At 44.5% G+C, this 26,591-nt stretch overlaps 1 protein-coding gene across 1 annotated transcript in view; it reads right to left on the reverse strand.

The window, feature by feature from the left end:
* Window positions 1-216: 216 nt before the first annotated feature.
* Window positions 217-26,591, reverse strand: part of LOC119386951 (calcitonin gene-related peptide type 1 receptor) — a 123,420-nt gene continuing 97,045 nt past the window's right edge. The window contains exons 3-19 of the mRNA XM_037654246.2: window positions 19,814-19,869; window positions 15,816-15,951; window positions 15,123-15,233; window positions 14,491-14,576; window positions 13,761-13,923; window positions 13,158-13,277; window positions 11,052-11,158; window positions 9,524-9,615; window positions 8,268-8,394; window positions 8,003-8,156; window positions 7,206-7,272; window positions 6,633-6,699; window positions 5,882-5,967; window positions 5,159-5,291; window positions 4,661-4,702; window positions 3,531-3,620; window positions 217-321 (exon numbers count right to left, since the gene is read on the reverse strand). Coding sequence (XP_037510174.1) covers window positions 250-321; window positions 3,531-3,620; window positions 4,661-4,702; window positions 5,159-5,291; window positions 5,882-5,967; window positions 6,633-6,699; window positions 7,206-7,272; window positions 8,003-8,156; window positions 8,268-8,394; window positions 9,524-9,615; window positions 11,052-11,158; window positions 13,158-13,277; window positions 13,761-13,923; window positions 14,491-14,576; window positions 15,123-15,233; window positions 15,816-15,951; window positions 19,814-19,846 — 1,686 coding nt within the window. The 5' untranslated portion in view covers window positions 19,847-19,869 and the 3' untranslated portion in view covers window positions 217-249. The remainder of the gene's footprint in view (window positions 322-3,530; window positions 3,621-4,660; window positions 4,703-5,158; window positions 5,292-5,881; window positions 5,968-6,632; window positions 6,700-7,205; window positions 7,273-8,002; window positions 8,157-8,267; window positions 8,395-9,523; window positions 9,616-11,051; window positions 11,159-13,157; window positions 13,278-13,760; window positions 13,924-14,490; window positions 14,577-15,122; window positions 15,234-15,815; window positions 15,952-19,813; window positions 19,870-26,591) is intronic.

Consider the following 26,591-nt stretch of genomic DNA (forward strand, 5'->3'; position numbering starts at 1 on the left):
GGTGAACAGCGGCGGTGTCTGTTGATTGATATGCACATCGCGACATAAGTTGAGTGGTGTCTCCTTGTAAACACACAGTTGGTGATGATTGTTTGGCCGTGTGACGGAAAAGTTCACATCGTCCGTGCATATGTGTGTCTGCTCGGCGCAATTGTCCCGCAGGATATCGGACGTTCATATGACGAGAACGTCAATCGTCCAGTCCTTTTTTGTTCATTTGCTACGCACAAACTCCCCGCTTGTTTCCTTTCACAGCATGGTCTGCTGATGGTTGGGCGACACGGACGGACTTCTGCCGTCAGAGGAACGTCTTGGAAGAAACTGCAAAGGAAACGGCTAATTTGTAAGTGCGCCTTTCCTTACGTCTTACGAGAGTAATTTCAGAGTTTTAGCCGAACCTGCCTAATGAAGCGTAGGCTGTTTCGAAAGTAATCTACTGGAGCTAAGCTGTTCTGCAACAGTTTAGCGCACTTGCCAGATATTACGATGAGCTGGTGAGGAAAAACTAAACCTACTTTTTAATCATATATATGTCACGTCTCGCGTTTTGTACTTTGTCACTACGTAATGCGCGTGTTTGTTTCCTTTTCTTAGTACTCAGTGCAATCTAGTGCTATTTTTCTATTTTAAACCTAGTATATGAAGGAATCCTACGGGTACCATAAAAAGGACTTCATAAAAACACATTTATGAAATAATGAATCTGCCAAGTTTCAACGGCCAGTGTATGCAAAACGTGCTCGCCAGTTTGCGATAACCCGGTTGCTCTCGAGGCAATGTTTACAATCGGCAGTTACAATACCCGAAGTATATAAGCATGTTCTGGCGACGTCACCGAATTTATAGCTATCACTGTGACATTAAAACTGTCTTGTATAACAGATAGCGCACTCAGCATAGTCATCATTCGAGATGCCGACTGCTTTTATGACCGTACAATTCTGTACAGCATCCTATGAACTCCAGTATTATCTGGCATGACTCTTATATAAAAAAATCAAGCTGAATGTCTGTAATATCACTAATTCAGACAAAGCAATGTCTTAAGTGGCGTACTGATTATCACCGAATAGGAATACATGCAGGTCAAGAAGGCAACTTTTAAATCATGCCATCTCAAGCAGTTTAGCAGCATGCAGGTCGTGTAACTACTGTGACTATGGGCCCCGGAACAGGAGTGAGTGTAATGCACGATGCGAAATAAACGTCACCGTGAAATTTCATGCTTTATTGTGCTCCTTTAAACACAACAAATGTACATATATGCTACGGGAATCAGACAAAAAAGTGAAGCAACACAAGGCTCTTGCGGTGGTGGCGAACAGCATTGGCATTTCTACAGCTATGAACAGCGACAGTTCAGTCATACACAAGTTATACATACATATAATATTCTACAAACACAGAGACAGCATTGCTCTAAGAATCAGAGGTCAAAAGAGCAAATGGAATATCATTTCCACACTCAATCGAACATGGATGCCTGTGACCGTGAACATACGTTAGTTATACCACGGTGTAAGAAAAATAATTTAGGTGTGGACACTCTCCGCCCGCCGCGAAGGAGAGCGCGTCCAGATAATGTTCGCCTTTAATACATGCGCCGGCCGCAGTTTCGTGGGGGGCGCTGCGACATGGGGGCTTAAGAAACCTATTGCGACGAGGCGAACGCGCGTTTTGCTTCATTTTTTTTTTCACCTCATTGCATTTTTTCACGGCGACTTTTCATACGGCCACGGTGTAAACGGCGCACCCGACGCACATAGCGTCCCTAACAGCGTTGCGTACGTAAAAGCACGGTGTCTTGCTTAGAGCGCGTGAGCAGTCTTTCTGCTCGCTGACTTCTCACGTGCGCAACGCCGTTACGGACGCTACGCACGCAGCTCGTCTTCTATAGTACATGCGCCGGCCGCGGTTGCGTGCGAGGCGCTGCGACATGGGGGCCGAGAGGAGGAAAGAGGCGAACATTATGTGGACGCGCCATCGGGCGGAGTGTCCACACCTAAATTATTTTTCTTACACCGTGGTTATACGTTTGGCACACCTAACGAGACAAGATTCTGCGGCCACACGAATCGTGTGCGTGATGCGCAGGAAAGAAAAATCTGTACAAATGAAGAGTCTCGGTGACATCGGTTAGGAGCATTTGTTCTAACAGATAACACATTTTGTTTCTCAAACAATGCGACACAAATACGCGATGAAACATTTACGAAAATATGTTGTGCACGGTAGGCAACACCATATATGAGCGCACGTGGTTACATATTCTCTAGCAACAAGGAATATTTTAGCAACGTAAGATGTAGCTCTGAGTAGGACGTATGCTTTCGGCAGCCGAAACAATGTAACAAGGCACATACGCTTAAAAAAAGAAATACGCCTCACTTTTGTTGGCATATGCTTGGGCTTGGGATATGGGGAATTGGGAAGATGGGAAGGATAACAGTGATAACGGCGCTGGAAGAGGACAGGTGATCATGAACATCGCGTTATCGGTTAGCATGCAGACACTGATCTTACTGCACAGTGCGATGTACTTGAACATGACGCTCAACATGCCCAAGAAAAACGGTCGGCCACTGGCAACGTTTTCGGCACGCAATACACCACAACTGAGTAAGCCCAGCTCGGTCCCGCTACCAAACGATGATGTCTTGGTCGAAGAGGCGCGGATGATGGTGTCGAAATAAATACTAAACACAAAAGAGACCTTGAAGCGCGAACACAAATGTACATTACACTGTCAAGGTGTGATTCGATGAATGATGGTGCCACCCTCCCTCCGCGCCGCAAAAAAACAAGAAAGCTTTAAAAAATGAAACACAGATTGCTCAAAACTCAACCAGGCTGCAAATACATAGTAGTGCAGAAGACGACGAAACAGATGAATGTAACGTAAGGTAGGGAGTATTTTATAAGCGGGCTATTTTTAAAAACATGTCAGTGTTTACGCCATGAAAGGGCCTTGGAGAAATTCTATATACGTCTAATTCGAGCGACGTCACGGAATGAATCGAAGGTCTTACCGCATTACAGAGTGAAAACGCGCGAGGTAAATCTAAGACATATTCACAGACTTACAAGCTATTGCTGGCGCTAGAGGGAGGAAACATATTGCGCGCAAGCAACATACCCTGTGTGCCGAATCTCCCGGGTATCACTCGGCTCACTGCTAAGAAATGGCAACGAGAAACCGCACATGCACAATAGCATTTACATCAATGTATGTACATGGCTCAATATATCTACGCACTGTACTAAGCAGACAACAATACAAACACGGGGATTTATCTATAGTATTGTTCGGAAGCCGCGCGGTGTCGATATAACTGCGTACAAGGTGCGTGTGCATGCATTGATTGAAAAGTGCCATGCACGCTGCATCACTATACACAGGCGGCGACTACCAGGAAGCATGTAGGACGCAAGAGTGTCAACGCTAGCACGCAGCACACGTAGCCAAGCCAGAGTGCTCAAATTACGGTCACGCATTTATACTTTTGCGGGGGCTTCCTAAAGCGACTTACGCTGATGCTGGTATTCGCGTAAGACATCCGTCGGCCATCGTTTCTGAAACATGGTGTTTGCGAGAGTGTCTTCCGAAGGACGCCTAGAACCTGAGAGAGAGGAGAGGAAGATACAAACAAATGCAATGACTTCTTAGTAATGAAGATAGCTCACAAGGACTCACTGAGCCCCAAGAAGTAACAACACCAGACTTGAGCAAGGTCAGGAGAATGAGTGTGTCGATGTTATTCGGTCACACACTATGTATGATAAGGCCATTTCAGAAATGAAACAATCGAGCAGCCGTTACATCTATCAACTCATATACTTGAGTTGTAATTGTTGAACATAAAAATTCTTTCTCCACCTAGGTGGGACCTTTTGCCCGTCCCAAAAACTCGCAGGACTTTCAATAAAGTTCTTTGTATGTATGTATGTATGTATGTATGTATGTATGTATGTATGTATGTATGTATGTATGTATGTATGTATGTATGCATGCATGCATGTATGTATGTATGTATGTATGTATGTATGTATGTATGTATGTATGTATGTATGTATGTATGTATGTATGTATGTATGTATGTATGTATGTATGTATGTGTGTGTGTGTGTATGTATGTATGAAAAGAGTGCGTTATTAATAAATTAAAAAGTATAGGCATTTAGCCTAAGGTTGTTTGTCAAGTGATATCAAAAGTTAGGCTCCATGGTAACAAGCACATTCATCATTAAGAGATTGCGACAGTATGCAAAGATATTGCGTTTCATTCACCCCAGATTTTGTAAGTTACAGTTTCTACGGTGTATCTTGGTGGTATCTACCTGTTAAGGGCTTACAGCGCACAAAAACACACGGACTAAAGTAGAATGACGATGACAGACACGCCGCTTTCTGTCTTGCCGTCATTCTTCTTTTGTCCGTGTTTTTTTCTGCGCTGTCGGCAGTTAACATGAACCACCAGCTTGTCCAAAGAGTCACGCTCTTACTAACTACCTAATGCAGAGATGGGACAAGCCAAGAACTACTAATGCTGCCTATATATTCCTTAAGCATATATCATGCACCACAATATACGGCTTTCCTGCAGTCTATAAATGTGAAATTTAGCACGAGTCACCCGAATGATATGATATTTCGGCTCACCTCTCCATTGAAGAAGCAGAACAGGAGAGCAACACAAAGACCCTGCAAAAAATAAAACGAATGAAGACATCATGTGTCAGTACTCCTGTATTTGGAAATACAGTGAGAGGAAGCAAGGTGTTTGTTCACAAGTGAGTAAGGTAGTTAGCTGTTCATCTCACACTTCACGAATGCTTTCTTTCAAAGCCACTCGAAGTGTGTCTTTTCACGTGCAGAAACGCCGATATGATCATTACGTCGAATAATGCAAAAGTATGAAAATGTTCGGCGGCTACATTGAAAAGTATTTTCGCCTGTGGTGTTAAGTTGCGCAAGTGCCACGATCGCAACCGGTAGTCGCTGCTGCTGGCTGGCACACGATCATAGCGAACGATACCAAGCTGAGATATACGAATGAAGCGGTATTTACTAGACTTACGAAATACACAGCACTGCAACGTTCTTGCTCCTTCTAAGGGTGCCAAATATATCTCGTTTCAAATTGACACGATTTCTCACCTGTAACGAAGTGACCAACGCTGAGATGATCTCGTATGCAAGAAAGATGGATCCCTTGTCTGGTCTGAAGGGAGTCACCACGTAGTGCAAACCCAAAAGAGGAAGCAATATCACTGTAGCCCGCACGGCTTTCCTGAAATGCAATGCAAGGGCCGATTTAAATTTTCTAGCGAAGATGCGGCGTGTTCCATCCGCGCGTTGAAAATAGCCACCGAAACAGCTACGCCGCCATCTAAGAGCAGTTTGTTTAGGACGGTTTGTGTGACCTAACTTTCGTTCGAGTTTCCGAATTTATGTTTTGGGAAACAAGGTAGATTTAATTTACAGTTAATGGGAACCATTGATGTTCAGGGCAATGTACTTAAATCTCAGCTTTTGTGTTGTGTGGAAGCCGGCTCACATGTCACTCGAAAATCAATTGGTCAATAATGACTGAGAACTCATTTTCAAGCGATACTTTTAGTTGCATAGCAACATGTTTGACTGGTTTATGTGCGTTCTCAGCTTAATATTTTTTACATTAGGTGTATGACTGTCATTACTCATTCGACCACTCGTCATCTGCCGCCCAAGCACTGTAAGATTGTACAGGTGTGCTGTGTGAGCTCTTCTGTGCAGGTGGCAAGGTAAAATAATATTTCCCAATTGACATGTTGGTTATCACAACGGTGGACGCGCTAAAATCATCGTATTCGTCCTGTAATTGTTGGGTTTCGAGCTCACCTTGTGCTCTCGTTGTCAGGAGAATTGACAGCCCGAAGCTTCGTGACCAGTACCCTTACGATGTTGACGAGAAATGCGAAGCTAAGCTGCAGAAAACGAGAAAGACGCAAAATGCAAGCATTATTAGTATACCAGGGGACAAATGAAACATTCACAAATGAGATTGTTCTTGATATCGTTTTCTTTCATTAGTGTGATATGTTTTTGCTATATGTTCACTGTATACGTCCTGTTTAACGTAAAAAAAAAACTAATATATTTACATATTTTAAGCTTGGCAACTGACAGAAAATAAACCGTAAGCTTGCACTCAATGCGGCTTCTCATCTGTGCATTCGACTGAGCTGCCCTCAAAGATTTACCGCACCCATTGTGATGTCCCAAGCTGCGCGCTTATGAAGGCGCCGATTCCTGCCAGACGTAGGGTTGCACATCCAAGGCATCCAAATAGCTACCAGCGCTGTATCTATGGTCGGAACCATAGCACCTTATAAGACTTCGGCAAGTATAGTTACATCTAATGTATGTGCATGCAACATGCGGCAAACGTTTGGTAGCGTAAGACAAACGCTGGAATTAAAAAAAAGGGTTTTCGCTTCAGGGACTCATCCTCGCTTTTCTATACCTAAATTACATTGTGTAATTACAGAGCAAATATGTAATGGGCAGAATAAAGCTTAGAAGAAGAATGACCTGTCACTAGCAAACTTAGGTCTATAGGCTGAGCGTTCGCACAGATAAGAATACCTACCAGTATCGAGAAACACACAGGAACGCTCAGGATATAAGTGTACCACACATCGTGCTCGACCCAGCACCTGCAAAGATAACGGAACGGAACCGTTTAGCGCTTAGAATTGCCAAGTTCCATTTTGATGGTGACGAAATCCTTCAAAAAAGAGAAGAACAGCTGACGACGCATTTTTTTAGGTTCACGCTAAAAAAATGAAGCTTTAAAAAATTTCGGAACTCTGAAATAGGACGTTTCTTAGAACCTCCGTTTGATGAATGTTCTGCTTGTTGAGGACAAACCTTAAGTTGTATCCTGAGACGTCGTCTATTACACTACGCGCAATGAAACGTGAACTTGTATAAGCGAGCCTAATTTTTGCGTTATAAAAGAAGTTCCTAGAGTAAGTTTTTTATATGCGCAGCAGTCTTTATAAACTAGCACAACACAGGGCCGCTGTCCAGGGGCAAGCTCTATGTTCGTCACGATAAAGCAAAGACTGTTTCATAAGGACGCCTCTATTTGCCAAATGTGCAGATATACGATGAGCACACAAGATAGATCAAGAGTGGTTAGTGGAAGGCTGGCACTTACATTCTTGACGCCTCTGAATCTAGGCCACGCATGACAGCGTAACCTATGGTTGGAAGGAGCGGAAAACCTGGAACGAGGAAACGTGGAGTGTGCTATTATGAGGATGCTCAGATGCTTCAGGGACACGAACTTTTTCAATGTCAGGAATGGTAAATGCGTCCGCAACACGGAACGACGTTTTGAACTGTATAGACGGTAATCTGGAGCATTTACTGTGTTAACACAAACTACCACGGGGGAACGGTACGACCAACTATTCATGTCAATGAAACGTTATGAGATAGATAGATAGATAGATAGATAGATAGATAGATAGATAGATAGATAGATAGATAGATAGATAGATAGATAGATAGATAGATAGATAGATAGATAGATAGATAGATAGATAGATAGATAGATAGATAGATAGATAGATAGATAGATAGATAGATAGATAGATAGATCACAACAGAAAGACAGGGAGCTTAACAAGTAAAAATTAGGTCCTGTTGTACACACTGCACTGGGGAAACCGAATCTCAATATTGCGGATAGCAGAAGTAATCGCTGTTATTTAAGGACGTATAGTACGTTTTTCTTCAGCAGTGGCAGATAGACACCCTGGCCAGATATCAGTTGGGACATATTTCCAGAGTTACCAATGTTGCTGTGTTCCTTGGGCTTCTTAGGTATCAGTTCTTTTATTCAACTTAAAGTGCGGCTCTGGTAAAAGTGTATGAATCTAGATTATGAGACCTTCAGGCTTCCCCAAGAAACTTACGAATGCTAAAACACGCTGTGAGCATAATACTGACCCCATCCAATGAGCAGGAACCACTTGAGAATCTTGTCCTCGGCGATGAACGCCATCACAAGTAGCGTGTGCAAGTAAAGACCCTCGCAGAACATCCAGAGGTAATTGCACAAGAGAAAGTACTGTGTCACAACGTGCAGGGCCTGGCACCAGCTCTGATGAAAAATAGGAAAAGCGAGAAAGAAATCACAATAAGTGCCTTTTCTCGCCAGTTCTCTTTTGGTGGGCTTACTATACAAATGGAAACAACGGTATTATTGACTTACTGGACTCTCTTCTATCACATGGGGCTGCGCAATGACGTGTATGTACCACAGTATCCAACATAGATTATTGATGATGAACGAAGTGAACAAATTCTTGTGAATAGTGATCCTCCTACAGCGGAGAGACCTGAAAAGTAATGGTAATGCTTGAATTTAGGATACAGAAGTGCGATTTATTTTGTACTCAACAAAACACATTACAAATTATTGAACTGTATAGCGAACACATATCAACAAAAGAACTACATGCAGGTTCATATAACACTTCACGCCCAAGCTCGCTATACAGGAGACGCATGTTCTTTCACAGACCTATGAAGCTACCTCTATCGTTGCTGCAATGTTTTTCCTTACTTTCATTTCGTATTCAAAAGTAACGCTATCTCTTTGCTAGAAACTTTAGCATTGCAAATCATGTTCACTGGTCGTTTACATGGGGAAACAAAGACGCGCCGAACCGTGTGTTCGCAGGCGGTTCCGAGTGAGTGCCCATGTCAAGTTTCCAAGCAATAAAAACATTAAATTCCGCAATATAACCCTATGTAAAAATCTACACCTCACAACTTAGCCACGCTTTGCCTGTGATAACATAAGCCGGCTGCCGGCTTAAGCGACACTGGAGTAGCGGCATGTATATGGCGTTCCACTCCAATTTTGCCGTTTGTCATTCCTTGCTTGCGACTGTTTCCGTAATAAGCGCTAGTATGATTTCATCTCTTTGTACGTGTAGAACAAAAGCATGAAAGTTCTACCACCTAAACCTCGCACAAACACACTGATTCTATCTTGTTCTTTTTGTTTATTTGACTACACCGCCTTTAAAGAAGGCAATACAGGTCATATTTGTAAGCCTGTATCTGCAAGGGACGAGAAGAACGGCCCATAGTTGTAAAAACATTCCGCATTATAAGTCTATGAAGAGCTGCCCAGGCAGCGCTGCGATACAGTAGTTATTTCATATATTTGTTATTGGTAACCCTACTGAAAAGCTTTGTTTAGCATTACGCAAATTCCGTATGTTTCCGTAAGGTTCTCACGAAAGTATGTGGGCAATATCTGGTCTCTGTGTGGCTTCCGTAAGAAAACATGGAATTGTTGGAATAGCATGCGTTTGGTATGGCATGTTGAGATGATAGGGTAGATGAACTCTCAAAACTGGGCAGCAATTTCTTTCGACACCTAAATTTTCATGAGTCATTCTGAATTGATGCTCTGCGAGCTAGTATGAGCATCGAAAACACATAAAAATCACTCACCTAAAGTAACAAAAAATGAATAGTGACAAGAGTAGGGCGACCAGTGATATGGAGTATCCTGTGACGTAGAGGGAGTTCACCAAGTTTCGGAACTGCGAAAAGGAAAAGGAGCGGAAAAAAGCATGCCCGGTTAATTGTGGCGAGCCTGTACAGACAGGCGTTTATTCGATCGAAAGAGTAGCAAATGTCTTTTCGATAAACACAGGAAATCAATGCCCTTACCTCGTTTTCTTTTTTATTTAGAACTAAGAATATAGATCAGACGGCACATCGTCAAGTTCACTATGTCATGAGTTATGATTAAGCTAAAGCTTAGTGCTAGCAGGAATAAAAAGCTTCACTAGGCGCTGAATTCTGACATAAAGTACAGGAAGTGCGGCTCGTCGCGATCGTGCTGCTTTGCACTATCTTGCACAGGATTACATCCTTGCTTCATAGATTTTATTTTCTTTCGTTCAATGCGCCCAGACTACACTAGATGTCTGTGGTATGAAACGCATAAAAGTTGTACTCATGTCCGGTAGAGGTATTTCCTTCCAGAAAGTTGATCATCTCTTTTGAATTCATCACGCATGGCAGAACCAGTCTTCCTTTGTTACATTTTTTTTGTGACACGGAAATATTCACATGAAGAGTTCCTATATTCGTAACTCCTTTTTATCTCGCAAGTAACTACTAATCGCTAATATTAATGAGAACTAACAGACACCCCCTGTACTTTCCTTGGCGTTATTGTCTGTTAGTTCTCATTAATATTGTGTCTAACAAAGATAAACGAGCCCTTGAAAAAATCATCTGCTTTCCTTACTAATCGCTAAGTGGCACCGACGCTCATAGATTCTTGTCACTCTGACCACAACTTTTTTTTTAGAGTGGAAACGTTCTATATTTTGCTTGTATCTACTTGAAGCACTTTTCTATTACTTATTTTCGCAGATAATTATAGCGGCGGGCTGAATAGAGCGCGCGCTCAGCAAAATCTTTATACAGACGTGCTCAAAATACATCTATATTCTCAGGTTTAATCTTGCGAGTTGACTGAGCGTGAGCAATTTAATTTATTCGCTGAAGAACACCGCCTCAACACAGTTCTTTTTTCTCGGGTATGCGGACAGGTTCATCCAGCCAGAATTCACGCAATGCCCAACTATCAGAAATAATAGGGCTTGGAACACATCGAAGCATTAGCTGACTCGAGTACCGAAGCTCAATAATCGAGTTTGAAAGAAATATAGCGGTTTGTATAATTAGCGGTAAGAACGCAGCAACGAGATGGGGACGGGAAATTCGCGAGCATATGTAGCCCTACGAGGTACAGAAGATATAGGCATTTTTGTACAACGACATTAAAAGGCGTAAGCAGCCTACACAAGTCAAATCACTTTTTGCCACACTCTAACTTTAAAAGGGAAATCCGTTAAAAAGTCGTTAGCATAGATACAAATGTTGAAATAGCGCGTATTTGGATAAAAAAATCGTTTTATACCGGTGCAAGCAAAATTTTTTGGACTAACTTGCAAGCACAAACCTGAAGGTCGTGAGTGTCGACGCAGGCGGTGTAGTTGGACCACACGTGACCGGTTACGGGGTGCCGGAACCACGTTCCGTTTGACGTGCATAGCTTGTGCGCTTGCCCTGTGGGAAAACAATAAATACACAACGGTAAGTTCAAGGCTCTAGCCTAAAGCAACTCTAAGGGATTGCTGCCAGCGGTAGATCATGCTCAGTTCCACTATAAAGAAATGCGAAATAACCAAGACATTTTGGCGTTACGCTGTTCGAAAAGAGCGGCTCAGTTTTATCCAAATCAATTTTCTGCATCGTGGGAGTGCGAGATTATTTTAAAGTTTGTGCATTGATATGCGAATGTCATGCAGTCTTAGGTTCTACAGCATTTTATTGCTCTTTGAAGTGTAAAGCTTTGAATGGATTTAGATATAGCTCCCAGGACTGAATTTAAAAACCTAGCGTTCGTTTTGGGACGTTAAAGGGGTGGTGCCATCAAATTTCGAGGCTATAACAAGCCTGTTGTGGGTTTCCTCTGTATGTAAGGACATTCCACACGAAGGGTCGGACACAGCAAACGTTTAGAATATATTTTAATTCACTGGCATAGTGTACCTAAATGCCCATTCTCCTGATCGAAACCCATCGCTAGCGCGCCAACACTGACGTAGATCTGTAGGATAGGCAACGAAAGTTGTAGTGACGTCACACCAAATCTGCTGTATTAACGTGAGTGACCTTCGGACCTCCGCCACTTCCGCAACGTACGTACCGGCTCTAGTGAACTAGAATACATTCTAGCTCACTATAGTATCGGCAAAGCATCGGTTGCTGCATCACTCGCCGAGTTTCGATCGCTTCCTGGCTATATGTGCGTCACAGCCTTGTGTGGTCACGTGACCACGCCTCCTACACTTCTACGTCACTGCCCAACCTCGGCACCCAGAAACCGAAACCGAAAGTTGTCTACACCAAAAGGCGATATTAAATTATTTAGCGAGAATACATGAATCTTGGTGCGTGCGTCATGCTTCCTGGAGCTATAGGAAACGCCTACAGCAAAGAACGCGCGAGCCACAAATTTGGTGGCACCACCCCTTTAAACCCCAACAAATATTACAAAAACCTACCGCTCCTACATTTTGTGCGCCAATGCCTGACGTCCTTCGCTAATTATATGCAAAACATCGAAATTAAGTGAAATTTGATTTTATGAACAATTCTAGCAATCTTCTAGGTCAGCACTGGTCCTGATTACCGTGAACTTCAAGCTACTTACACTCGATCGCCATTCTGAAAATATTTTCCGTTTTATTTTCTTTTTTAACAGCGAAGCTGTTCAGCAAATTATTCCTTGTTCACCCCGTACCGAAAAACTGTCATCATCATGAACGGGTATGCATAGCAGGAAATTGTGTAAATCCCACTACTAACCACTAGCCCACTAAAAATGAAGATAACTATCGTCATCAAACGGACATGTGTCACTGTGCGGCCTATCAGAAAACCATCAATATCATAAATGGGTATGTGCCACAGAAATTAGGTAAATATCAAAACACACAACTTCCACAAAAAGGAAGAGGGCAACAGTTAGCCCAAAAAATGGCTGCGAAGCGACGGCGGCCAGCCGAAGACCCCGAGTACGTTCAAGGGGAGATTACTAGGGAACGGGAAAAGCAACGGCGGCTGTGAGAAGACCTTGTAACGATGGAAGGCCTACGCCAACGACGACGTGCCCGTAGATCTATGAGAGGTGCGAACGCTTGGTTTCAGCGCGAGTTTCTGTCTCTGGAGTTCGGACATTCGTGTCGTGTCTTTTGTGTGTCTGTGGTTTAACTTGAGCCTCTCTGCGCTGAGAATTAACGTAGGAACAACCTATCATCACCAAGCTAAAGCCTAGCAACGACCTAGAAGCAACCTAGAAACAACCTGATTCACCTAGCTAAGGCCTAGAAACAACCTAGAAGCAGCCAGACTAGTCTTCATAATCGTCCAGTTACGCTCTTTCAAGCCTTGCGCGGCATGGTGCAAGCTTCGCCTGACTCTACTTTTGTTCGCAAATTACGAGCACACAACAGAGAGGTGCATATGAGGCGAAAGCAGTTTGTCTATAGAATTCACTCACTAGACGACAGAAATCCGGCCACGAATTGAGGGCATGGTGCGAACACAGTCTGTCCAGGTGGCGTGTCGTCCCAGCAGTTCCATCCATCCCAGGTTCGTGGACACAGGGACTCGTTCGACCCTAGAAAGAGGACAATGTTTAACGATAGGTAGTAGTCTTCTACAATTTCGAAGCTCATTTGGAATACAAACACATGTTTCCAGTGGTACTCGTATGTATTATTCGTTCACAAAGAAGAGATAATCAGTGTGATTTAATAAACTGCTTAAATCTGCCAATCAAAACAAGACAGATGTTCAGGGAAAGAGGCAGGCCTTAACGGAATAGAAATCGCTCAAAGTTTCCGTGCACTGAGAACTCATACGCTTCAATTCAAATCACTTAAACGGATAATTTGGCCATACTCTATTGTCGCTAGCAGGCAAAGTCTGAGTTTCGATTAAACGTAGAAAAAAAGGCACTCACGATCTCATGCTTACAGTTCGAGAATACGAACCGCAGCATTCACCATGCGCCTTTCTGCTATAGGATAGCGATAATAATAACTAATCAAGGCATGGGAAGTGTGAACGGTAAACTCGTAAATCGGCTATCGGTACTCACCGAGCTCAGGAAATGGCTTGAGGAGTACGTGCTCGAGGCAGTGCTTGAAGTGGTCGATCTTCTCCTGCCACATCCAGTTCTCTCCCCTCGGAGAGCTCTGTTCCCAAGGAACGTACTCCCCGATTTCCTCGGCGATGTCAAGCAGGAGCTTCAGTTCTGGGTCCTGGAAAGATATCACGTAACAAACGCGCTGTATTATTGGCAACAAAATATGATGCGGAGGACCCAAACGTAGACAAATTTTGTAAATGTACCGCAACATATGTAGCTCTACACAGATACAGCACAAACACATCTCACCAGCGAATCTTATATTTAGCATAGGCTTTACGCTAATACATTTGTCGTAAGCGATACAGAAAGAAACTTTATTTAAAGAATGCCGGAGATGTCTTTCGTAGTCATGCGCCTGGAGTGTTACTGTATATAACGAGGGCGACACGAAAAACGTATACTCTACACATGTTTTACAGATGCACTGTATCCACACGATCGGTGGCACACAGTGAATAAACTGGGACGTTTCTCCTGTACCAGTGTTTCTAAAAAATAGCAAGATCGCTTTCTGGCTGCCTGTTAAACACTTCCAGCGCAGCGCTCAGGTCCAAATGTATTACGGAACTCCCGGGAGCCTCCACGTAAATTTAGAGCAAATTTCAGAACATTTTCAAGAGCTGCCAAACCATATAGAGTATAAAAACTTAGCAAGTACACAAGAAATAAAACTCACGAAGTACGGCGATGCTGTGCAGGCGTCGTAGTTACCCATCTCATCTTGCCAGGAGCCCCTCATGAGACAGTGGTACGTTGCCGTAGCTGCATTGACAATACAGTAAACAAACCAATCATCATTAATTAGGAACATATAGTGGCGGCAAAAGCAATGCGGCGAAGACTCCTGCTGCTGTCGTGGCTGATATATTGCGTTCCTTTCTTCACATATTTGATAGTGAATTTAACAATGCGAAGCAGAGTTTCGTTTTCTTTGCCAGAAGTGTACAACTTATGTTAACAATTTATGTACTCGAGCCCATACGGGTTTTTGGTGCCTCCTGTGTGCCACACGCGTTTTTCCGTTAGCGAGGCCGAGCCTTTTTGTAGTAAATTCGTAACTTGTAAAGGCGTACCTCTACGAAAGTTTTCTTTGTACTTATTTATGATAGATGTAACAAAGCAACCTGACTCGCATATTCAAGAAGTGTGAACTGAACAAGCCGGCGCTGATTCGTGCCTGTAGCAAACGAAGACTTAAGAGATTATTATGACGGGACAAATTGACAGCAAAGCTAAAACCATCGCTATGTTGCTCGTACATGCAGATGCGCGCTATCCACATCGAGGTTAAGCGACTGTGCTTATTACCCGAGGTGTTGACGTTGCCAGGAAGTAGTGTCGGACATGGCGCCTTAGCCGTGACTCCCCGTGGCGCCGGTGGCCAGCACTGCCACCCGTCGAACCTCCAGTCACATCCAGCTGCGTACGGGATCATGCAAAAAAACATTCAGATTGCGGTAGTAGATTCTTGCCGGACAATTTAAAAAGAAGGCTGTACGTTCCTGAACGAAAATTTGAAGTACGCAATAAGGTGAGAAAGCCCAGCTGTTGGCGTAGCTATTACCTTCCAGTTATTGTCGAAAAAGTCCAAAAGCACAAATCACATGTAAATATTTGAACTGCACTTTATTTTTTTCTTCTCGTAACAGGCCACTAGGTGTCGCGTGCATTTTCAATCGCACAAACGCCACAGTCCGGAGAAGTAAGGGCTGCTTTCGTTTAGTGTGGACTTTGGTCTCATCTTTGCTCAAGAACAATTTGCAGAACTATTTATTCGTTTCTACGATCTTGTATGATATAGATTCATTCGCAATTTCATGCCTATTCGAATAGTTCAGTGAAATGGCAAATGTGTAGTGTCTTGTGTTGGGTACTATAGCTGCTGCTGCGAAGTGAGTATCTTGCTTTATACTCTAAAGTCAACCCTACCCCTTCTTTGATTAGTACTGAGCTATCTTACCAGGACAGTCTGATACCACCAAACAGCAACGAGCTGCTCACCGGTATCGTTGTCTCCAGCGTCGAAAAACGCCCGCTGCTCACACTCACGCAATGCCTTCAGCTGGGCGAACACCCGTTCGGTGCGAGAACCGAATACACTGAGGCAACCCCAGGGCAGAAGGCAGGCGGACAGTATCTGCATCAGAGCAGAGAAACCGTCGAATGTGATCGGTGCGATAGCTTTACGGGGACGGCAGAAAGCAAACGGGCACAGTACACATTAACAAAACGGAGAAGAGAACCTATTATTCTTTTTGGGGAGCCCTGACTTGTCACATATACAACTCTCTTTCAAGATACACTTTATCTCTCTTTCGGAGATCACTATACTCTCTTGCGAGAGTCATGGGAAGTGTTACTCTCCGAACTAGTGTTAATGTGTATCTTTAAAGAGAGTTATATACGTGGCAAGCCCGGAAGAGGAGGAAGAAAGGAAGCAAAGGCCGGGAGCTCAATATGGCAGGTCGGGCATCACCAAAGAGGGCAGCAGGTAGTCTCTTTTTATTTTTTTAAAGTATAACAGTGAAGAACACTGCTGATGTCGATAATGATAACTGCATCACAAACTCTTCTTGTATTACACATCATTTGTAGAACAACTTTTAAACACTCTATGCCGGTCATGCAGCACTTAAAAAAATATACGGTACGGGGACAGAAAAGACCTGTAGTGGAAGGCACAGAGGCTGAACAGAAGGTCGCCTTCGGGGATGGGTAAACAAGCGCAAAATAAACGGAAGCAATACGACAGTGCATTACGCGGACAACTTCTTTCGGTGGTACGATGGTCTTTCTCTCGAAGCTCGGTGTATCTCGCGAACGCGCGCAGAAGAGGCACCTCGAAATAACTCCGTCGGGAACGTGAGCGGCGCGCGAACGCTTTTCTGACAAGAAAACTCAATCTGGAAAATCCCCGCGTTTTGTGAAGGCATCATCTCTTACGTTTCGACGCGTCAACATCGCAAAAGGAAACGTTACACGAGACAAAAAAAAAAAAATAAGATGGACAGATGGAAACTTGTCAGCGATCGCTTTAAGGTGCAAGTGAGAGTGAAATCGCAGCCATAGTGTAAGGCGTTTGCAACTGCCGCACTAAGCCTTTAAGAACCATCCGAAGCTTCCCACGCACAAGCACTCTGCTGACTGCGCTATCGAGGTAGCCTGCTATTTTATTTTTTAAACTGTTATTGGCTTATCTTCACAGTGTAGCGAGGGAACCCGATCCGTTGTTCTTTGTATACGAGTGTTCCTTTGGAGCGCGCCTGTCGTGGCCGTTTTTATTCTTTCCTTTGGCAGTGAAAGCCCGTTATAAACTGGTTTATAAGATTTTGTTATCTGTGTTAAGAGTACAAATACAGACACTAGCGATTTGAGGCGCACAGCCGATGTAAAACTCGAGTTACCCTGCCGCGATGGTACTTAAAAATGTCATTTTTTTACAACATGATGCCAGTTGAGATTCGCATGTGCGCGAGGGACTTAGAAACTATAGGAGGAAGGACAAAGAGGTTTCCTTACGGATTCACTAAGAGGATTGTATAACTGCTAGTGGCTGTCTAGCATTCAGAAGCACCAGAAAACTTTCACTCAGGTAAGGTTACCGTTGCCTGGGACGTTCAGTCAAAGTTCCGAAATCTGTCAAAATTTCAAAACGACACCGATCAATCCTCTGAGACGCCGATATGAACGGGACCGAGTAATAATGTCCACACAGGTTTACTGTCGAGCTAACTGGGAACGACTTGGACTAAGCGTTTGCTGGTTCCAGCACTCATCGCGGTCCTCGACAAATTTGGCGGTTGACAGAGCCAAGGCACGTGTTCTTAAGAAGTCGTGCTCGGTAGAGTCCTAATGCCTTGTCTGCACGAAAAGATTCGCGTATTTCGCGGATAATTTCTTTTTTTTTTTCGTTCAATGCCGAGTTAGGGAATGCTGTCTACGTGATCGCGGAATAATTTACGAGACAACGAACCATATTATAACCGTGAGCGATTTCCATCTTCGGGCGCATACCTTTAAATTTTACGGTCGGCCGACTTCTCTAATTCAACGTTCCCGTCGTAGTCTTTCCCTTTTCATGATTCCCACTGCACTATATACCGATCTGCATTGCCGCTTCACGACCGCGCCTGAAATCGTCTACGCCGTCGAAAGTGACATCTGGTCCGCCTCAGGGTATCGGTGGTTCTGGTGCGAAATCTCGATGCCAGCTTCGATATTTCGAAGGCTACGACAATTACGCCAGCTGGTGCTTTAATTCACTGCTGCAGTGTGCCGTTGTGCTATTTCCCAACCCGTCTTCGGATTTCTTGCCGAGAACTCTGAGGCAGTCCGCTTATTCTTCGACCTTCGCTATTCTTTGCTTAGCTCTCCTTAGAGAACATTAACAATACAAAAACGTCTATTTCGGTTCACTTATCTTAGAACAAAAACGGAGAAATAGTCGCAACAAAGACCCTTGTAACAGTAACCTTCTGTCTACTTGTCTTTTGCCTAGATGATGTTCAGTGCATTCTCAGCATTAGCAGGCGAATCACTCTCCCTTACGAACTACTACTCTGTCAATGTGGCTCGAGATGCCCCTAAAGAAATTCAAGTGTCCCACGCCGCACACAGCACGGCAAGTGACCCGTGCGTTCTTGAACCCGGAAACTGTAGTAACAGTGACGGGACCGTTACGACGTTTAAACAGCCGTAAAAGGTGCCCACTCGGAAGACGTAGGACGGGACTACATATGAGAGCCCGACGTAAAAAAAAATAAATAAAGAAGGGCGCATGTTCGAGCGAACGAAGTTTATGGGAAGGCAGTATAAAGCGAGAGGAAGCAGCAGCAGCAGCAGCAGCAGCAGCATCCGTGGCCAATCGGCCTAATGCTTCCCGGCTTCGGAGGATGACGAAACCGAGAATGGACACTGAGCACAGAGTGCTACAGGCGGAAATACAGCGCAGCTAAAAAATAATAACAAAAAAGGTACACTATTCGATGGTGACGACATTTAACCATGCCCCAAGAAAAGAGACGCTTGAAACCGGTGGTAACGAAAGTAGATGGGTTCCCTGTGGTCAAAAGATTGTGGTGAAGAGAGATTTCGAGGAAATGCAAGGACCCAGCCTCGTTTCTTTATGTTACTTCCGTAGGAAGGCTAGAATATAGATAAGGTGCCTCTCCTATTATATGTATGGCGGATCATAGTGCCCGCGGTGCTGAAAGATGGTTGAATATTTTATCATTTCGAAACTGCAAAGACGTAAAGGTTTGAGCAAAAAGCTCTGACAGAGGTGTCGGCGTGGCTCCTGCTGCAAAGGAACTCCTTCTCCGGTACGCTATACCGGAGACGAAAAAAAGGCTTCCTTCTCGGACATTCCTCGGGAAAGGTTGACGGGGAACATCGAGGCTTCGAGAAGGCTTTAGGAGCATAATGCTGAAAAATGCGCAAGTCGGCCGTGCTCGATTGTCTGCTGCCGTTGGGATCGTCCGCTTTTTATCACGCTGATCGCTGTCACAAGCCTCCAAAGAACTCGCTTACGCATAAAACTTTGTCGATACTAGCCCCTGTACTCTGTATTACGGAGAGTGACGTTTATACTTACTTTAGGCGAAAAAAGAAAGACAAATAAAAGTTAATAAAAGAGGATTTAATGTGCCTGGTGGCCTTTCTCTTCGAGATCTTTATACCATCAACAATTTGTTGATGGTACAAAGCTGATGGGCAGCTTCATATCTTTCACATTCACAATGGATATTACCGTAACTGCTAGGGTGCACTGAGGTAATGGACAAACCGGTGGTGGCTGCACATATGTACTGGCTGCGCTGTTGCTTTTGCGATTTCACGTAGCTTCACGAGATTACCGTGTCATTAATAAAGAAGAATAGTTGGCCTCTATTACTTTTCCGACTTGCCGCCGAAGTACACAATACACGAATGGCCTACACAGCCTGTGAAGCAAAGCAGTGAAGATAAAGAAAATGGAACCAGCGCAATAAATTTCTTACCAGTGTGACAGAAGCCCGGCGCTCCCTGGTCATTACGAAGGACTGCGTTCACGAACCTGCAAAACCCAGAAGACCACAAACTAAGACAAAGTCACGACATAGCTCTTTTGCTAACATAAATTATCATAAAATGAAGACGGAAGGGCTTATGCTACGCTATGGATAGATATACAGCAATTTTTAATGATAACCGTGGAGATGACAGCCTCGTTTATCGCCTGGCTTGCAACTTCCGGGGTCGAGTGAAGTCTTTGGTACATACAGCGACCGCATATGCACATAAATAATACGCACAGTCACACACGCCCAAATACACAAACAACTAATTCATAACGTTTCGTTCAGGTGTGTAGTCCTTAAGAAATGCAGCAACGCTTTCGTGTTGCGCATCGCACAGGCGGTGCTTTGCCACGGGTCAAGGCGGTGCCCCAGCTCCAAGCTCAAGCCGCGTCGCAAATGCAGTGCTGTCTTCAGAATGTGTCGCCCTGAGTAATAACGGGGACAATCGCACAGGGCTTATTTTAAGTCTTCCCGTGTAGCAGATATTGTGTACAGTGGAGATTCCGACTGTCTCATCCTGTACCTGATGTAGCCTGCTTAATCCTCGCGGCACATTAAAACTCCGAGATGGGTCTATGTTGTGCAGGTGTCCGTATTGGTTAGTTACAGATGCGACGCTGCCGCGGAAACTCCTACCGTCAGTGTACCAACGGTCGCTCGGAGAAAATTTGTAACGCGTGTCCACTAACCCGCGTTACCGACAAAGTACCACAATTATACATGATTTACCAGGGGCGCATGCATTTGCAGAAATGACGGCGATCATGTACTTACGGCAACAATGATCACAATGATTAACTTATTTATTTTTAGGGACTAGGGACTTTTATTCCGCGGCATTTTGTTGGGACAGCTCCAGCGATCAAGCGATGCATGCGCCGTGGCCTTGACACCACTTCGTAGGCTGAATTAGTGCAAGAAAATTTACTATGGGGATCACGCGATCATTGCTTTTTCTAAGGCGGAGCTTTAGGTTTTAGGCTTCCAGCGCGCTCTAGCATATACTGGCTTAGACAGGCCACGCAGCAATGTTTTTTTGCTTTGATCTATTTTCAATGCACACCACATGTTCGGCCATATTGAGCGTGTACAGCCAGGCTATCCTCGCCCATCCTACCTGTCCATGCAATTAAGAGCATAGTTCAGACACGTGGTGAGACTAGGCGCCTAATATACAGCCTTGGTAGCACTACTCTTATGCCACTCACAGGGATGTAACAGCTGCGCCAATCGCGCCATTTTGATACAATTTCGTTTTTCTGCGCCGAGCTGCGCCAAAACCGCGATATTTCTCGAAATTGCGCCACGCTGCTCCAAAACGCCCCAGGTAACCGCAAAATTTTTCGGTTGCGCTAGTTTTTGCCTCGTTTTAACGCAAAACGAAGGCCGTATTGGCGACCTAATGTTGGGAGAAGCACCAGAGGCACCTTCACCCAATCCAATTCGACCCAGTGGCGCTTGACTCAAACAGGACGTTAATGTGTTCCGGTGGGCCTAAATGAAGTTTTTGCTGCTGGTTCAAACGCTGCTTTACATAGTCATTCAGCATGAGCAAAGGTGAGCGCACATTTAATGTGGAAGCACCGCATAAAGGAAGTTAACTGACAAACGAGCCGTTTGACACGTGCTGCAAATCTTAGTGGGGATGTCGTTATTGTTTGGTGGATTCCGGTTCAACGCTGCCTTTGTTCAAATAGCAGTACTCACGTGCACGAATTCGCGGGTTGTATACAGTGAAGTCTTTTTAAGTCTACTGACGAGTAAAGTATTGTTTAGAGAAGTACTACACGCGAAAACCCTGACCGCCTTAGCCGAAAGAGTTCATCAAGGTACTTGCTCCCCCTCCCAGTCGCGGTGAGGCCGACACCACAATGTGCCGAAAAAGGCCTTCCGTTTTTTTGGAAATGTGGACATTGGTCGACTAATCATTTTGACGTCGACGCGAGTGCGGTCACCGCTTTCCTGGCGCGAATGTTTCATGGCAGATACCAACGAGCACGTCAGTACGAGTTACCGCCAGCAACCTTATCGCGATCAGGATCTTTATATCTGCTCGGTAGCATGTGCGGCATAGCGCTATTGGTACTATACCGTTAATATATTGCACGCATAATATAGGCGACGAACCCAAGTATGCCGTTAGCTGACGCCACCTGAGCGGAAACGCAGATTGCGTCTCGCTTGCAGAAACGAAAGCAGCTCACCATTGTTAACCCAACGGAATCTTTGCCGTATCCCTACATGCGGTCACGAGCGGAGTGGGTAGGAATACTCCTCGGGAAAAGCTGTCGTACGGTAGAGCACGCGACCGACCCGGGAGTGACGGCGTCCGCTTTGTTGGTGACACGCTGCACACGAAACTAGGAAGGGTTCGGCTCTACGCGGCGACAGGCACTGCGTTCAATGAAACGATGCCGACTTTCGCTGTGCATAGCTCCCTCCCTCCTTTTCTCTCTCTCTCTCTCTCTCTCTCTCTCTCTCTCTCTCTCTCTCTCTCTCTCTCTATATATATATATATATATATATATATATATATATATATATATATATATATATATATATATATATATATATATATATATATATATATAAAATGAAGATAAGGGGGAGGACGCACTTATGAAGAATGTACTTATTGGCTGGTTTGTCTTAGACGTTGCATTACATATAAACACCGGACTTAGACTTTTCTCTTGAACTATATACACATATGGCGGCTCTCTTTAATATGGACTTTCTCCTTAAGATCTTCTTAGCAGGGCGGAATACAAAATTCAGCGCATCGGTGCTGAATGAAGTGGATTGCAACAGTGACGTGATCAGCCAGTGGCGTAGGCCAGGTGTAAAGGACCTTGGTGCAAATTCACCAATGCACAAGACCTTACTGGTTTCCGGAGAATTCACTGGCATTATTCAGCATGATATGCACTGAAAACATGATTGTGGTGGTGACATCGAAATGTTTGCATATATTTTTTTGTTACTGTTCCAAAAGCAAGCTTTGTTTGTGAAGCTGCTCCAAATTTGGAATTTTGAGCTCCAAAACGGAGTTTTTTTTTCCCCGTAACCTGCTCCAAAAATTGCTCCAAATCCTATTTTGGCTGTTGCATCCCTGCACTCATCACGAACTTCACGCAATCACCAATAAACACCTAATGAGCAACGAAAAATTACCAACCAAATGGGGAAAATTCGTTCGTTGTGCTTGCTGCTGTGTGCAACGTCTTCGGAACTTGCTGCGCGTTGCACCTTTCTTTTTTTCTGGTCTATATACACCTAATTAGGAGGTTGTTCATAGGCGGTTTTGAATGTTACTGTTGAAACTTTCTTTGTTCAAGGAAGCTATTATCAAACAGCCGCAATGTTCTCACCTAACTGCGGATCTACAAGCATAAAAAAAAATATTGGCAAAATTAATTTCCAACGCTAGGCCAGTAATAGTCCGTTCACCGCTAAAGCGGCGCTATAGTGCTGTGAACTCCATTGACGACTGGAATTGCTTACCTTGGTCTATTCGCTCATGTCAATACTGAAATTTTGTAACCGCCATCCAAAATGTAAGGTCAAAACACATCCATTGCAGTGGTGCATTCTTCTTGTTTATTTTTTGATTTTTTTATGGCTGCATGCTGTTATACTGCGTATATATATATATATATCCCTCTGTGAGTTCACTCCTGCCATAGCAGTTATTCGGCTGCAGTTTGAAAAATAAGTCAAATAATATAGATTTGTGCTTAGACCCGATTCACTTGCATTCTTGGGAAATAGGCATTTTTCGAATTCTATTGCGAGGCGGGGCATCACAGAAACGACTGCGACTATAACAGTGAGATCGTAACACGTCGATGACAGATGCAGGAGACCCACTAGCTTCTTTAGCGGGTTTCCTTCGCTCAACTGCTGCAAATAACAGCTAAAGCGAGACATTTTTTTTTATCTCTTTCGAGCACCGCCGCATTCTTTCGCCATAACGCATTTTGTCGTATTACTTGAGATGGTGAAGAGTACCATGTGGGGGCAATCTGTCGAAAGAAATGTGAAAACAAAAGAAAATTGGTTTCTTTGGGGTGACTGCCCACCGATTTATTTTCGTTCGTCGACGTCTCAGCTCAGTACTTCGCTCGTTTTTCAAGGAGGCCAACAAATTGTGTGGTGGCGGTTTCGGACGGCGCTCGCAAGATCACCCTTTGAGTCTTGCTGTCAACAGCGTCTGCATTGCGACCACCTGTTTCCTATATGTCTTGCTTACATTCGAAGAACAGCTGAATCGCCACTGAGCACGGAGCGCCCTGAAATATCTGCAAGGCCAACAATCTTGATATTGCGAAACGTAACTGTTACTCGTCACTTGTGCGTGTTTTCTTCAGATATGGAGTTCATTTTGACCGCCTATGGATCATTTTGACCAGCCGAGTGTCCCTTAACGTGCGCCTAAATATAAGTGCGCGGGCGTTACTGCATTTCGCCCACGTCGAAACGCAACCGGAAATCGAACTCGCGACGTCGAGCTTAGCAGCGCGACACCTAAGTTACCGCCGCGGTGTGATACATTACACCGAGCGCACAGGACAATTAGCGTACACCGAGCGCCGAATACGCTTCACTAATACCGTCTTTTTATTTAGGGTGGTAAGTTGCGTTTCTTGTCAATGCCCCGTACGGAACGCGCAAGAATGCATACAGTTGTGTTCAAAAGTTCCCAGGCAGCGTTGCCATAGGATTATGTTGGATAGCGGCCAGGAAACTTTTGAACACCCTTGTACATGTCCTTTTGCTGCGAAGTTGGCCCTAAGTAGCCTCCATGTGTTGAAGTAAACTCATCAACTATAAAGATTCATCCTCATTCTACTCCCCAACTGCATAACGACCATCCCTATCACCCTTGCTTCCTCACTAAGTCCCGACCACTTGTGGTCGACATTAGGCTTCGAGGAAAGTAGGCTATCGCTTCCAGTGGTAGCACCGCAATAGTGCGAATAAGCCTACTTACAGTAGTCCGTACGTTGAAGAGTAACGTTGCATCTAAAGGCTTCTAAGGAGGCGCACTTGTTCACCCCGAGCTGCCCACGAGCCCGCCTCTTTCTTCGGAGGTGCCCGCCGCTCTCAATTCGGCCGCTCGTAGCGTTTATCGCCTCAACAGAACAAAAGTTATGGCGCATGCTCAATAAGGGCCGCGGAAAAATTGCTTTCATATCGAATTCAATCCGCCGCTGCTGCGCATTCTTCACAAAGGAGAAAGTTCGTGCTATGTGTTTTAGTGGGAGCGAGGTAGGAGCACCAGTGCATTTGTACGTATTATCACTTGAAGGCATGCTTGCAACACGATGTTCCCGTAAGACACGCACGTGCGAGTTCGAAATGCTGCTTATGTGAAATCGCGCCAACGTGTCAGCAAAGCGGATACATTGGTACCAGAAATGAGAGGAGTTTATTACGACACTTTGACAGATCTGTGTGGCGCACGCAAGCGCTGCCTGGCGCCACCGCTTGACGCTTTGTTGCAATCAGCGAGCGAGTGAGCGAGCGAGAGGCAGAGAGAGAGAGAGAAAAAAAGATAGAGAGAGGCCCGTGTTGTAGAGCTGAAAAAACTTTAGTCGCTTTTTTTTCCTCTTAGGCGAAAAGCGTGAAGAATCGCTTTAACGTGTCACGCAGCGCGGTGTCTTGTGTTTCTTCCTTCGCGGCTTAACTTTGTGACAACGTTGCGCCGGCTTCTGACACAACAACGTTAGCTAATCACGGAAGGGATGGTCACGTCAAAAAGAAGTGACATCGCGGCCGGCACGTGCGCAACTCCTTTTGCAAGAGCAGCCGGTAATGCATACTGACGGCTTATTTCGGCTTCCAGCTTTGAGAATTCCGACATTCATTACATAATACGGCGGTCCTCGCTCATAAGACGCACCGTGGTGAACCATTGCTCCCGTAGTTGAATGAATTTTTTAAGCACCGGAGAAAGAAGCGTTTAAGATGCGCCAGGGGACACTAAATAAGGGGATTACTAAAGCCGCCTTTGCAAGTCGCTCTTCTTTATTCCCTGGAAAGATACTCGTACCGCGAGAATATATTTGGTAACTATGAAAATGCAAATACGAAAGACTGATAAGCGACGCGGCCTCGAAGTCTCCGTATCAGCTTGTTATGACGTTATCAGTTCTGACATCGTCTCCTTGGGGGCGGGGGGGGGGGGGGGCTTGGGGAGGGGGGAGGGCTTAATAAAATATTTATCTGTACAGATGACGTACATTCTATTCTAAAAGGCGCAAAGTCTAAGCAGGAATTGTCAGTGGCTTAAGTACGAGAAGCCTGTAAAATGGGTTGTATCACATTGATGAATCGACGCTGAAGCTTCGGTACGATGTTTCGATTATGTAACTTTGATGTTCAATTACTCTCGAACTGTTGGTCCTGCTGCCGCGAATTTAACGGAGCTAGAATTTGTTAGTAATGTCCTATTATTTTCACTATTTTATTGCTCCCTTTTGGTGCTCAAGTAAAATCTAACGGTACGCCCTCCAGGACTATAAACGACGTGACGCCCAAAATAATATATATATTTTTAAATACAAATACAAGCCTTTACGAAAATAAAAAATGCATGCTGTGGAATGCCCGTAGAAACGGCTAAACCTTCGTATGGTTCTCCGCGGTGGTATAGTGATTACGGTGCTCGGCTGTTGACCCGAAATTCGCGTGTTCGATCCCGGCCGCGCCTGTC

The sequence above is a fragment of the Rhipicephalus sanguineus genome, chromosome 3 (assembly GCF_013339695.2).
Source record: "Rhipicephalus sanguineus isolate Rsan-2018 chromosome 3, BIME_Rsan_1.4, whole genome shotgun sequence".
Classification (NCBI taxonomy): domain Eukaryota; kingdom Metazoa; phylum Arthropoda; class Arachnida; order Ixodida; family Ixodidae; genus Rhipicephalus; species Rhipicephalus sanguineus.